Below are 15,529 nucleotides of genomic sequence, written 5' to 3' on the forward strand. Positions count from 1 at the left end.
GATAACTGTGTAGCTGAAAATGCTTCAAAAGGCACCAGAAATTCAAAACACAGTCAAGATGTTACTCCAATTAGACTTAAGGGGTGATGCCTAGCAGACAGCTGTTGGCTAATAGTGGCCAGTGTCAGCACCCACATCTCTAACACTTATAACACTTGAACCTTAACCCTTTAATCTTAATTTAAAGAGGTTAGATACATAAAAATTCACATCCCTCTCTACAGGTGTCAGTTGGAGCTAATTTGCCATATAAAGCAGGTTGCAGACATTTTTATCTCTGCTATAAAGTTGGGTATTTCAAAGTGGAGTCTTTGGAGACTTCTTCTGAATTCAGCCTCAAGCGCCCACTGCAGAAGCTGCAGTTTCTGAAAATTGGGTTCATTTTTCAAGCCCTTATTTCGCTGCTTGTTAGAGACAGCATCTGTTTACTGAAGCTTCATGATGTATTAGTCTTCTCATAACACAGCAAAGCGAAATGAGTGTACTTTCCAACAGTCCTTTTAAATTTCACAGTTCATGCTCAACATTAGATATTTTTCTGGCATATTTATTTGCTTTGAAATAATTACAACCAATAATTTGATTCAAGTTTGACTACTTCTCAAAAAAGAAATCAAACATAATTTTATCATGAGCGCCGCTGTGTCATGCTAATCTCTTTTTATTAATGTTTTATGCTTTACTTTCATTTGATGCTTGCTGAAATACATTTGACTTTGCAATGACTCATTTTCCCCAAAGGGATCAATAAAGTTTCTTTCTGCGTTTAAGGCTGCATATAAACAGGAATCGCTCAGACTGCTGGTTTGTGTAACATTTTCCTCCTCTGATGCAGCTGAAGCATGTAAACTAATCACTCAGAATTACATGGCTGTTAATTGAACCCCGGCCCCCCTGCTGCTCTAAATGCATTTTCTTTTATAATGATTAAGCAGCACGTTAAAATCAGTCACTGACTCTCTGGCGAAGAGTCACTGATTAAAATGTATCAACACGAATATAATAAAACAAGAATACAGTTCTGGAGGATGTCAAATTTGATTTAATCAGGTTTCACTATTTGACCGCTTGGATAAATGATTATAATAGCCAGATTTTTTTTTTTTTCATAAAACAAGGTAACTGTCTCATTCTGTGAGGTGATCACTTGCAGCACTTTTAATTAAGAAGAAGAAGGTACTTATTGGAAACCCAGCTTTGACTGATGAAGGAGCAAATGAAGTGAATGTAAGGACATAAGGAGAACACTGGATGCTGTGACGTGAATGTCAACCAAAGGAAGTGTAATCAAACCTAAATTAATGTCTCTGGTAATCAACTCTCATCTCAGGCAACACAGATCATTGGCCAAGAAAATCACAGCTAATCTGATCAAAATGACGCTGATAGTCTGATAAAATAAATCATGTCAGTGTGTCATTTTCACATCGTCTTTTTTTTTTCCATTCATGGTTGTATGATGCATATTCTTGTAGCAGTGAAGGAACAGTATGGCTTTTCTCGACGTATACCATTAGCCAGGGAGTGGAAATAGAAATTGACATTCTGTGTCACTTGAATCTAAAGCTACAAAGCTACATGGCACATACCTATAGCAAGATACAGACCAACTGTCTTATGCAAAAAAAAGGATAAATAACCGTTGCCAGTGCCTCTACCTGAAACAGAGAATGATGCTCTGCTTATTATACCCTCTTCATGGATTTGTTTTTATGCATATTTTTTATGATGGCAGGAAATGAAACTACAAAGATTACAAATTTAAACAGACAAAAGAAGCACTGGGATATTGGCACATTTTCATGTGAAAATTACCTTTCCCAAACCCAAAGACCAACGATTGAAGAGTAACAGCAGGGAGGCAAAGAAGAGCTTTGATGTATGATGTGACATGATCTAATGGTCGAGAAAAAATGATAAACTGCCTGCTGCTGACGGTAAGTCACTAAAGGGCGTTTGCACTAAGAGGGTATGAGGAAAAACAAATTTTCTCTGTCATTCCACTGGACCTAATCTGTGGGACAAAATAACTGCATGCAGTCATCTAGCTGAGAGAAAAACCTTCCGACAAAGCATTCCTACAGTCTGACAATAAACACTATTTGGATGACTTCCAGTGCTGTGCCTGCTCCACTTTCCTAAGAACAGAAACCTCAGTTAGATGGTGACTTTGTGACATAAATTTATATTTTTGTTTCTGTGTATGTGAGTGATTTACAAAATTTCAGGTCTGTTAAATATTCACAAAGGCACAATAAAAAAACCGCTTTGTTTGCCCAAATGTCTTTGATGGAAGATTATAGGGTTAATGTGAAGGGCTATCAGGTTATGTTGATCTTGGCAGAGTAGTATGAACTCATTTCACTGTTCAAATAAAAATGGACCTCAGGTGTCTCATTTGTGCATAAGTAAAGCCTCAGAGATTAAATGCTGAAATTCAAACACAAAATCAATCAATTTTTTTAACCATGTCAGCAGTGGGACTCTACACGTGACAAAGTCAGTCCACTCCTTGCATTGGGGTAAAAATACTGAAGCAACTGTTGCGTTGGCATGGAATTTTGTGGAGATATTTATAGTACCTACAGACTGAATTTCCTTTCATTGTCACGAGCAGGCAAACTTCAAATGAATGAAAGAACGTCTACTAGAAGAATGTATGCTCCATACAAGATGAATACTAATGATTTTAGGAACTCTCTGATTCACGTAGCTTCACTGGCAGAATACAGTACATGCAAAGAAAAGGAAAGGAAGACACAAAAACAGGCGTGTATTAGGGTAAGATTTATGCTTAAGTAGCATGTTTTTAAGTTATCACATCATTCTTTTGATCTTCATTTTTGTCACTGTCTACAGTGTGATTGCGCAAATGGCAAAAAAAAATTAATAATTACACATATTTCTTCTTTTTTGAAAGCTACATATCCATTTTATTAGAAAAAGTCATTATTACATACACTATTAGCATGACTGTTTCATGAACACTTATTTATACATATACATGACAACATATTCCAGAGACCCCACTGCACATAAAAGTATTTAGCAAAATGTTTTCACAAACATTGTACACATCACGTAGACATTACATTGACTTTTAATTTGAGTTTAGCTAGTACACATAATACACTGAACAAAAATATAAACGCAACACTTTTGTTTTTGCTCCCATTTTTCATGAGCTGAACTTAAAGATCTGAAACATTTTCTACATACACAAAGGACCCATTACTATCAAATGTTGTTAACAAATCTGTCTGAATCTGTGTTAGTGAGAACTTCTCATATGCCGAGATAATCCATCCCACCACACAGGTGTGGCATGTTAAGGTGCTTATTAGACAGCATGAATATTCCACAGGTGTGCCTTAGACTGCCCACAATAAAAGGCTACTCTGAAATATGCAGTTTGATCACACAGCGCAATGCTGTTGCTGCAGCCACCCAGACAGCTGCAGCAACAATCGGTTTGCATAACCACAGAATTTCTGCAAAAACTGTCAGAAACCGTCTCAGGGGAAGCTCATCTGCATGCTCGTCGTTCACATCGGGGTCTGGACCTGACTGCATTTCATCACTGTAACCAACTTGAGTGGGCAAATGCTCACATTTGATGGCGTCTGGCACGTTGGAGAGGTGTTCTGTTGACAGTTTTTAATGTTCAGGGCAGATGGCAGACGGCTTGTGTTGCTTTGTGTGGATGAGCAGTTTGCTGACGTCAACGTTGTGGATTGAGTGGCCCATGGTGGCGGTGAGGATATGGACAATGAACACGAGTGCATTTTATTGTTGGCATTTTGAATGCACAGAGATACCGTGTTGAGATCCTGAGGACCATTGTTGTGCCATTTATCCATGACCATAACCTCATGTTACTGCATGATAATGCACGGCCCCATATTGCAAGGATCTGTACACAATTCCTTGGAAGCTGAAAACATCCCAGTTCTTGCATGGCCAGCATACTCGCCAGACATGTCACCCATTGAGCAAGTTTGGGACGCTCGGCTCGGCGTATATGACAGCGTGTTCCAGTTCCTGCCAATATTCAGCAACTTTGCACACGTATTGAAGAGGAGTGGACTAACATTCCACAGCCCACAATCAACAACCTGATCAACTCCATTGCACACCATTTGCCTCACAAGGTGCAACACATCTCCATTTGATCTGTTGCACTGTGTGAGGCAAATGGTGGCCACACCAGATACTGACTGGTCAGCATTGTGCTGTGTGATCAAACTGCATATTTCAGAGTGGTCTTTTATTGTGGGCAGTCTAAGGCACACCTGTGCACTATTCATGCTGTCTAATCAGCACCTTGACATGCCATAAAGCCACAAATTTCATAAAGTGATTGCACGTTTACCTAAATCTTCCTTAGTGACTGCTGTAGTCTATAGACATAGCCACTGTAACATTACCCATTAGTGTTTGGATTTTAATTTTTAACATTTCTGGGGCTAAAGTGGCCATACATAGATCCATAAACTGTAACTGAGTCATTCACACACTCAGTGCCATTTTAAATTGGTAACACTGGGTCAAAAAATGCAAATTTTTCTATGAATTTATCATTTAATGTCATCTGAAAAATGATTTTTCTCAACTACATATAAAAATCCTATTTACATTTTTTAAGAGTTAAAGAGACCTGACACTACTCATTTTGAAAAGGTGTATGATCTATTTTGAAGCATTATGTAATTTAAATCAATATCTTAAACTCTACAAAAATAAAATAAATAACTAATGAAATGCTATCAATTTTTCAAATATTAAATTATGTTATTTCATCACCATTTACACTCACATACATACATCCAGCCCACCCACAACCCTGAACTGGACAAGCAGAGGAAAACAGATGGATGGATGTTTTGTTTTGTTTTTTAAAATGCACAGGTAACAAGGTGTACTGGACATAACTGAGGTAACATCACGCCAGTCAATGCCCCTGTATGATCAATAACATACAATTTTGATTATCTGATTTAACATCAGCGCTCAGCCAAATATAGCAACGACAATAATAATAACAATAATGATAATAATTTAAATTCATTAGGTGAAAAATTAAATCCATGATATCTCATCTGTTTGACCTGTTGCCCTCTGGCAGGCACTACAGGTCGCTAATATCCAGGACAACAGACTCAGCTTATTTACAACAACACTGAACCTCAACATATACTGATTCCCACCACTACTACTACTACCACCTCTTCCACTCCTTCTCTTCCTCTTCCTGCAGTCATCATGTATAGTACCACAGCCAAGTGTATTTCTTGTTCAATGAGCATTTTCTTAAATTACTTGAAACTCAGTGCAATGTTGTCTGTTATTGGTAAAGTCATTGTGAAATTCGGAAATAACTTGCAGCATATTACTACTCCCTAGAATCAATTTTATTGCATCAGTACCTTACCTTATATCAGTACCTCACCATACCTTATATATACTTTATATATGTACTTTTTATATTTTCTACACGAACGATTGTGTTTGTTCTTCATTTCTCTTTGAGGTACATAGTAAAACTACAATAAAAGTCTACTAATTCCAGTTCTGAATCCTGTATAACTATACTGCCCCTTCAATCTTGGGTTTCAATGTCTCCTAATGATTCATCTTGGTTCAGATGAATGGAGCTCCTGTTGTGTTTCTTGCTATGGTAGCGCTTTTGCCAGACTTCAAGCTCAAAAGGCTACCTTTAAACTAAGCACTGGAGACATGTTTTAAAATATATATCTAAAATGTATCTGTCTATTAAATTCAGACGGTGTTTTCCTCTTGACCTTTGTGTTATGGAACATTTTGTGACAAGTATCTTTTGTTTGCTTGTTGCTATGTAGTATTTTAGATTTCCTTACATGGTATAAAGAGCTGTAGGGCTGCAGCAGAGTGTGCCCTGAAGGAAGCTGAGTACATTAACAGCTTTGCAGAATGGTCCCCATTTTATAGTTATTGTGTTTCTCCTGTCAGTATAGTAAGCATGTGGTTGGGTTACCGCTATGTGAAAAGCTCTCTTAAAACAGGGCCATGGGAAAATGGAGAAAAGGGAGGGGGAAAAGGTTTTGGGTCATCTATTCTGGAGGACGTCAGCTAAATCAGGGCATGACGACTGTATGGTTAACCTACTTCAGTTTTTCTCCTTGTTTTGTGATTTTCTGAACCAGCGTGTTTCTCTTTCTGTGGGAGTCTGGGCTTTCTCTGTGTTGTAAATGAGATTGGAAAATAGAAATATGGGTTACTACTCAAATTAAACAAGGCTTTATTGACTGCGAAAAAACAGGAACACTGACACTTCAGACTACATCAGAAACATTTCCATAATTAGGGAGAACATTCAAATGCTTTAACCGCATTATTTTTTTTTAAAAGGTAGACCACTGTGTAAGAAAAAAAAATAAAAAATATTTTTAAAAAATAAACTGCTAATTTTGATTTTGGATATCAAAAGCACTGTGTTCTCACTATATTTTGTCACCTCTTCTTCTATCAATCATTTGGGAACTGAAGAGTCAAGTGCTGTAATTTTTTTTAATGGGATTTCACTTTTTCAGTAATCTAGGGCCTGCTGTGTCATATTTTATAATGTCTCACTGAAATGCACAAGGCCTTTCTGACAAAAATATTTAATTTCTTAATGCCATCATATGTTGCTCTAAAATTTGTGTATATCTTTTCGCATTGATTATATCTTGATTATGTCCTATGTCTGCAAGTTACTCATTGCAAATTACTCGTGCTGGATTTTGAACAGTGCATGCTGATGACAAGCTGATAACAAGAGTGCCCCACTCTGCTTTAACCCAAACAATGAGAACTGTTTACACCTGTTTCAGCTGCTCATTAATGTAATGTTAAACAAATGAAATCCTATATCAAAAAAAGCCGGCAGTCAAATGGCAGCAATTTATTGCATTTATACGCATTATGCATTAAAATGTCGAAGAAAGGGTCTTTAAGAGATTTTGAAGGTGGCATTGTGCCAGACAGGCTGCTCTTAGTATTTCAGAAACTGATGATCTATCTGGATTTTGGTCCAAAAAGAGAAAATATTTAGTGAGCAACAGTTGCTTGGGTGAAAATGCCTTGTTGGGTGCTGGCTTAGCTCTCTGGCTGTGCAGGTGCCCATATGCCATATGGCTGTAATGCAACCTGTGGCCCTTTGCTGTGTCTCCCCCTGTTTTCTGTCTATTCTCCATTGATAATCTACCAAAAAAAAAGGCAAAATGCCAAAATATAAATATTTAAAAATGAAAATGTCTTGTTGATGTTAGAGAATAGCCAGAGCACTTTGAGTTGATATAAAGGCAACATTAATTCAAATAACCACTTGCTTTACCCCAAGGTATGTATAGGGGCATGTGTTAAGCAGCAGAGAGGGTTTATTAATGATATTAACAACAGGTGTAAAAGAGGGGCACCAATGAGACAACCCCACCAGAAAAACAGGAATGGTTTTATAGGTGAAGGCTACTGACATTTTTCCCTTCTCATTTTTGCTGTGTCTCCCAGCACACCCTCAAGAGCATGGAGTACTCCAGGAGACAGGCAGATACTGGAGGAGAGCTGAACAGAGCTGTAGAAGAGCCTTAAACCATTAGCAGGACAAGTATTTGCTCCTTTGTGGAAGGAGGAACAGGATGAGCTCAGAGCCCTACAAAATGACCTCCAGCAGGTCACAGGTGTGAAGATTTCTGACCAAACAATTAGAAGTAGAATTCATGAGGCTTGGGGGTCACACATTCCTCTAGAGGGCCTTGTGCTCACTGCCCAGCACCGAGGAGCTGGATTAGCTTTTGCCATATACCAGAAGTGGCATCTCCACCACTGGCACCCTGTGCTTTTCACACATGTGAGAAGCTTCACACTGAGCACATGTGACAGACATGATCGGCTCTGAAGAAGTGTCATGCTGCTCCTAACATTGTTCAGCACGACTGGTTTGGTGGTGGTCTGGGGAGGCATATCTATGGAGGGACGCACACACATCTGCAGGCTTGGCAACGGCACCCTGACTGGCATTAGGGTATCTAGATGAAATTCTTGGACCCATTGTTAAACCCTGTGCTGGTGCAGTGGGTATCGGGTTCCTCCTGTTCATCAGTTGGGTCCTCCCCTCATGTGATGAGAGTATGCAAACGGTTCCTGGAGGATGCAGAAATTAATACTATTGATTGGCCCCTGAGCTTGGCTTACCTAAATCTAGCAGAACACCTCTGGGATATTCAACACTACTTAACACTGCCAGTGTGTACCTCAGGACACCATCCGTCATGTCATTAGGAGCATGCCCCAACATTGTCAGGTTTGAAGTAACAGTAAGTGGGGACCATACAACCTACTGAATATCATTTTGTGTTCCTACAATGAAATTTTGGCAAAATGGGCTCGTTTCTTCACCTTGATTTTCAGGTGATCTTTGAATTACGCCCTTTGTAGGTTGATCATTTTAATTTCCATCAAACAATGCGGCTTCCTTTCATTCCATAACAAGTTATCCAGTCCATGTCACTGTAGATATCCAGCATGATTTTTTTCCCTATTGAGATCTGATGTGTTTTCAAAGTGTCCCTTTAATTTTTTTTGAGCAGCGTAGTTGTACCAGCACGAGGCACCAACACTAAGCGTACACACTGTGCTTTTCTTACCTGTAAAATTACAACTGAAATAGAGTTCCTGTTTGATGTGTTAGAGATGAAAACAAAAATGCAGGTTTTCACTGTAGCTGAGACATTAGCTGAATCATTTTGTTGCTTTTCAAGCCTCTCAGTTAGTTTTAGCTCCTGTAGGTCAAGGCAATTTTATCGAGAAGCTTACGTCATCAGAATAAAAAATGACTCATAGCAGAATTGAGGTAAGTCAGAGGTATTATTGATGCATTTTTCCCTAGAGTGGAAAAGAACACTAGCAATGCCACCGTTAATTAAAAATCAAGAGAGTGATGGTTGTATAAAAATACAACATAGATGTTTTTACACTGAAGCACAGAGGGAGCATATAGCAAAGAAGATGGTCAAACCTCTACATCATCACTAGATACATAATAATTTCCTTTTTGTTGCTGATACATTTGCTGTATATTAGTTTTACATGTTTAATATGGAGTTCGTCTTTTTGTTACTCAGCCAACGTTGGCGGATCTGTAAGATCCACAGCATTATTGGCTTATTAAATCAATAAAGTCATACTAATTTATTTACGAATACTTAACAGATGTTTGCTTTATCCCAGTTTGATGCATTATATATTCTATATATATGGTTAATATCAGGAATTCCCATCTGATAAAATGTAATTTAAAGTAAAAACAATCATAATCATTACATGGTAAAAACAAACAAACAAATAAACAAACAAAAAACGTTTATCTTGAATCAAGGTTTCTGAGTATTGATGCTTCTTTGAATTGAATTACAAAATTTACTGTACTCTTGAAAGTATAGACTGCATCAGCCCACTGAACAAATGCCTATTCAGCCTATAAAACACGGGGGGGGGGGGGGGCAGTTTTGCTTTGTGTGTTGCATGTGTATTCCTTACACTTAATAAATCTACTGCATCGTCCTGGACAACTTGGGACATGCATTGCATCTGTTCTTTTTTGTTGCTACTGCATCTACAAACTGTGTTTAGATCAGGGGACATGCACAAGAGCAACCACCACTTGTGATGGCCCTCGCTGGAACACATTGGCTCATATGTTGGGCCAGACGATCATTCAGCTTCACCATCCTGCACATCCCTTAGTCTCCTCTTGCTGGTTGCTGATTGGCTTATTTTGAAGCTGACTGATGGTCAGCCTCAAACTTGTCTGCAAAGTCAACGTCAGACTGAGTTGTTGGTGTAGCTCACTTGGTTCACCAGGTGACCTACAGTGCTGTTAAAAAGTATTTCCCAAACAATATATAAGGTTAAAGAAGAGCCATGAATGTTAAACTGCAAGTTGAGATTAGTTTGGATAAAAGTTGAAAGGTGTGAATAAAAATGTATAAATTAGGGAAAATTGGGATAGGCTCCAGCGCCCCCCGCGACCCTGAAAAGGATAAGCGGAAGCGAATGGATGGATGGTTGAGACTGGATGAAATTTATATCCTGGAACTAAAAGAGCCTTTCTAAGGACTTGGAAACAAGAACAGCTACAATAAATAAGTAATGAAACCAATACTTCATCAGATAGTCGTAAATATGAAACCATGTCCTAGTCACCCTTGCAGTGATGGTATTGTAAAATTGCTTTTGTGCTACTCTGACGCACAAGCTGCAAAAATCAACCTCAGAAAGTTAGACCAAAGGTCATGTTCACTCTGTGGATAATTGGCATGGCCTTTACAGAGAGCCAGAGGAGGGTGATGAGGGTGCAGTTAAATTTGAGTGAATCAGTTTGATAGTGTTGCTGGTATCCATCCAGCACTTGGCCCCTGACATCAGACAGCCCGCTGACTCTTGTGGCACCTGCTGAAAACAATTATCAACTCTGTCAACAAGGAACATCCAATCACTCCAGTATTTTCCACAGCAAACACTGTCCTAGTTCTTCTAAAAATAAGTATTTTTTTTTTTTAATCTATTGACAAAAAAAATCTTGTTTACTGTGTGCATCACCATAGAAACACACGCCTTTTAAATTTCTGCTTCCGTCTTACCCTGAAAGTCACATCACACTTCCAAAGCAATATCAGGATCTCGAGAGGCTCTCAGTGTTTGATGCTTTTATCTGTGCTTTGAGAATGACATTTTATAAAGGAATGAGCTATACAGTGACCACGGGAAAGAATTGCGGATGACGCAGACACGGTTAACTGCTGGAGGATGATTGTGTGAACCTGAAAACTGATCTTACAGCTCGGCAGAGCATGTAGGTCAGCTGTGGTGCGATATAGAATAATGTATGACATCAAAAAAGGGAAAGCGGCCAGAGGCAGCACAATGACCTCCGGCTAAGCAACGAGAAACAGAAGTAAAGACACCATTCAAACTCAAAGTGACAGGCTGTTGCAGAGCTGCACTGAAGCTTTGAAATGGACTCTGTCTTGCTCCACTAGACCAAGAGAAAGAGGACTTACTCAACAGATAACAAGGAAATGGTTTTACTGAACTCCCAGACGAAAATGAAGTGGGAAAATGTATTAAACAGGACACCATTTGATTTTAAAATGCAGATTTTATTTTCTGCAGGGTCATTTCTTACTTGCAAATAAACAAGTTAGAGATCAACCAGTGGCTTCTATTGATTTTTTTCCCTCACCTAAATGCCAGCCAAATAACACACACCACCCTCATTACTCTTAAAAGCTTGAAGGGTATAAACTAAAGCAAGAACAATTAACCGATGAGCAAATGCCAACTATTGTGGATTAACGGTTCAAACATTTTAAAGCCAGCCTAAAAGTACTGATGCCTTCATAAATTGTCTGTGTAATAAATATCACTTGATTTTGAACCATTAAGACGACATTTACAGGAGTGAAACATTTTAAGGTTTCATTACAAACACCTAGAGAACTTAATGCAATCCCAAATGAGCTGCCGGTCTACAAACTAGGAATTTGTCATTAACATAAGCTAGGGCATGAATGTAACAGCCCTAGTATACACCACAATGACGACTAATGCTAAAGCCATTGTTAATTCTGAAACCAGAGATCATAGCTAAGCCTTTGCATCAAATTGCATTAAACTTAATCTGTGGAAGTGGCCACTACCACAGATTTAGTGTAATGCATCGATGCAATTTCAACACTGAATTTTGAGAACCTTTAGGAGAGTTTGGTTTGATTTTAATAGCAATTTCTTTCTGTTCTGCATTTCTGTTCCCGCCTGTATGTGTATGATTGGCCAAAGCTGTCATGTTTTTAAAAACGTGGCTGGTAGAAGTTACAGAAGCTCAAATATCTCCCTTCATGTAGGGAGACGCATCCATGTTATGAACTATTGAAGTCTTTGTGTAACACCATAAACCGCGAAGAACCGAGGTTGTACACTTGAGAAAATTAGTTGCAGCTCAACTTTGGACAGGTGGACAAATTTACTCTGTACATATGAACTGCCATTCCCCTTTTGTGTAACCAAACAAAAAGGCCAGGCTCTAAACTGCAACAGCTTAACCTCCATTGTACAGATCTGACAGCAGACACTCATCTTTGTGTTCAAAGTCTCATCCGCCTCCAAAACGACATGCTGTGTGCATCAGTTCTTACTCATGTGCAGCGCTTCGTTCATATTTAATGAGCCCCAACATGTTCAGCAAATGTCAACTGATGTGTGCACCTGAAGAGAGCACAAAAGATAGATGCAGGAGAAGAACAGCTGTTTGAGTGTGTTCACAATGAGATGCAATTAATATGACTAAACAAATCTTGGTCCTTCAGCACCTGCCACTGATGGGCTGACCTTCAGCAGTTCACCTAACACTCAAGCACTCAGAATTCAAGCACCACTTTGAGGAAACTCAACTATTTTTATTGGGTCAAAAGCCATGTTACAAAATAAAGTGTTTCAGCTGAGACCTGCCGTCTCCAGAATAAGACTCAAAAGCTTGACATCCTAATCAATGTGTCAAGTTACACTGCTTTGAAATGTAAGTATTTTAATGTATACAATCTACATTCAAAAGGAAAAAGACCCATTGTCTAAACAAGAAAAAAAAAACTTTGGTTCAACTTTGAAACAAAGTACTAACTTAACCAAAAAGCCTGGAAGCATCCTTGTTTAACCTTTTACTGGCGCAACCTCGTTCTTCTCCAGAGCCTGATGCTGTTTGATCCCAAACAGGTTACGCAGATTGACTTCTGGGTCAACATAGTGATGGATCTTGCGCTCATTGAAGAGGCCTGAGAGGTTCGTTTCCACCTTGGCACGTCTGGAGATTCGCATGCGCAGAGCAAATAGGTGATGCAGGTTTTCCTCCACGAGTGGCAGATTTTGTCCATTCAGGCGTTTCTGCCAGGTTTTCCTGGGTCGCTGCCGTTTCTGTTGAGTCAGAAAATTGAAATGAACTTGGTTTAACTCCACATATTAAACATAAATGAATTAGTGAACCCCCAGATTTAGACCTGAAGAATTTAAATTGTAACAGGTTTGCAGAGAAATATGTGAGTGCTTTAGTCTACTTGTACACCATTAGGTCTTACTTTCAGAGTGGTAGCATTTGGGTCATGGCGAAGTAAGTGTCTGGTCATACTCTCCTGCAGAATAAAAACAGTCACTACACAAGTTCCAAAAAAATAAATTGCAAATCAAGTTTATTATTAAAGCTACTTTAAAACTGGATGTCATGTTTCACTGGCATCTCTTTTGATTTAAAGTAGGTACACATTTCCAGTTTCTTGCTAGAGACCTACCCGCATAGCAAACATGCGAGTACAGTCAGGGAAGGAACATCTGTATTTGAGCAGCTCAAGGTGCACCTTGCGAATATGGTGCTGCAGGTTAAAGGTTGTAGAAAAGTAAGCCTGGCAGTCATCTCTGGGACAGACCAGCACAGGCTTGTGGGAAGCATGCGTCCGCTTGTGCCTCCGCAAAGAATCCACTTTCTTAAACTCCTTCTTGCACACTTGGCATGTAAATGTGGCTGCAACACAAAAAAACAACTAACTGGGCCATCCTTTAACCAACAAAGCACTGAGCAGGGAAACAAAAACTATGTACTATGGTCAAATTCACCTGGGTGTTTAACCATGTGTTTCTGAAGTTTCCCCCAGGTATGTTCAAATACCTGGCAATTACTATGAGGGCAGCGGTAACCTGCAGAGACCAGACAAATGAGATCATCCACCATCTCCCTTCTGGGCCATGTTTATTTTGTCTTCAATGCATGAAAAGGTTACACGCAAAAGCATTCAACCCCATTTTAATGAAAAAACTGTACCGAGATTAAAGACGACAAGTCCCCACCAAGATTAAACCAACCTGCATGCTTCTTCTCGTGAGCTTTGCGGGCAATATGGGAGTCAAATGTGGCAGCGCATCCATCCTTCGAACATCTAAGTATCCCAGGAGTAAAGACAGAAGTAAAAATTAATCACAGACACCAACCCCACATAGGCATTGGCAGCTCATTCTGCAGGTATAAACGCTGATTAAAGCAGTAAAAGTATCATCTTTAATACAGAAACTCATTTGACAGCTTCAGCAATTTCTTTAAGTCACACAGTAGTGTCAGTATATGTTAAAGCAGAGCAAAATCTGAACTATATTTTATATGAATCTAAGCTATTACATGGACTTACTTGAACTTGGCAACCATTTCATGTTCCTTCAGGTGCATCTTAAACAATCTGCGCTTTTTGAAGGTCAGAGAGCAGTTTGGGTGCTTGCACTACAGGACGGGAATGCACAAGTGATTAAAATGACAAGGCTTGAAAACCGGTTTATCTCAAAAGTAAACGAAGCTGGTGTAAATTGTGTAGTTTTGGTGCCATCTGGTGGATAAGTGTATATTCACACAAACCTTGAAGTACTTATTTTTGTCTCCATGGGCGAAGCGCACGTGTCTCTTCAATTTGCTTGCGTTAAAGAATGTCTTTGTACAGGTCACAAACTTGCATCTGCATGAATCAGAAACCAAAGTGAGACGACAGCTGAGAGAAGGAAAACCGTGTTTGAGTTACTTACTTGAATCGCTTCTCCCCGGTGTGCTCAAGCATGTGGCGCCGCAGGTGAGAGCTTCTGGAGAAGCGACGACCGCAGCCGGCAACTGCGCACTGGCACGGGCGCTGCACGCATTTATCATAGTTGTAAAGTTACGGTTTCTTACTTTATTTTTCAGTTTAAAGGGTTTAGAAAGAAAGGCTTTGGCACTGCGTGATTGAATATTTTCCTTACCGCCCCGGTGTGCACAGTCTCATGCTCTTTGAGTTTCCACTGCCTGGTGAAAGTTGCGCCACACTCGCCATGAGAACAGCTGAACAACTCCAGAGGTTGACCGCCGACAGGTTTCCCAGCTCGCATGTCATTCATTTTCTTCTGATATCTGAAAGTTACTCTAACTACAGAACGTTATGAAAACCGAGCGGCTGTTCCCTGCCAGTCTTATACTCTCTGGAAAGCTTTTAATTAGTTAACTGGCAGCGTCCTGACACCAGGCGATGAGTCACGCTTTACTATACTCTAAGAGAGAACCTGAAACCAATTAACTGCTAATTACCTCATTTTCCGCCACTTGGCCCAGCTGTAGTCACACAAACCTGGGCAAACCAGCACATCAATCAGCTCGTCACGTTGCTGTCCATGAGTGCTGCTATACTTTTTTTTTTTCTGAAGTGATACAATGACGGCTAAAGAAGACACATCAGAGATTAAAAACAGCTAACTGTGATGTTAAATTCTAATAAGGAGGCTATATTGTAAACATGTCTTCATGAAATTGGCTCATACTTAACAATAAGGACTCTTTCAACAACACCCCTTACTAAGACTCCACGCTGAAGCTCTTCTTGACTATGTAATCAGAGTTATACCTGTGGCAAGAGGTACCATGGGAAATATACACTCACTGCCCACTTTATTAAGCACA

The 15,529-nt window shown here is 39.4% G+C and overlaps 1 protein-coding gene across 1 annotated transcript; it reads right to left on the reverse strand.

The window, feature by feature from the left end:
• Positions 1 to 11,969: 11,969 nt before the first annotated feature.
• si:dkey-208k4.2 (uncharacterized protein LOC570186 homolog) lies at positions 11,970 to 15,529 on the reverse strand. Its single transcript, XM_040045609.1, has 9 exons — positions 14,839 to 15,529; positions 14,629 to 14,729; positions 14,465 to 14,561; positions 14,244 to 14,332; positions 13,924 to 13,997; positions 13,678 to 13,758; positions 13,356 to 13,585; positions 13,146 to 13,199; positions 11,970 to 12,984 (listed from the first exon to the last, which is right to left on the reverse strand). Exons 1-9 carry the CDS (start codon positions 14,971 to 14,973, stop codon positions 12,724 to 12,726), a joined length of 1,122 nt encoding a protein of 373 aa, XP_039901543.1. The 5' UTR covers positions 14,974 to 15,529; the 3' UTR covers positions 11,970 to 12,723.

This window comes from Simochromis diagramma, unplaced genomic scaffold (assembly GCF_900408965.1).
Source record: "Simochromis diagramma unplaced genomic scaffold, fSimDia1.1 OVJJ01000321.1, whole genome shotgun sequence".
In the NCBI taxonomy this organism is placed as follows: Eukaryota; Metazoa; Chordata; class Actinopteri; order Cichliformes; family Cichlidae; genus Simochromis; species Simochromis diagramma.

Coding starts and splice junctions, on each gene's coding strand:
- si:dkey-208k4.2 (XM_040045609.1), bottom strand. CDS start 14,973: ATGAATGACATGCGAGCTGGGAAACCTGTCGGCGGTCAACCTCTGGAG. Junction 14,562..14,628: donor ACCGGGGAGAAGCGATTCAA/GTAAGTAACTCA, acceptor TGATTCATGCAG/ATGCAAGTTTGTGACCTGTA. Junction 14,333..14,464: donor ACAAAAATAAGTACTTCAAG/GTTTGTGTGAAT, acceptor CCCGTCCTGTAG/TGCAAGCACCCAAACTGCTC.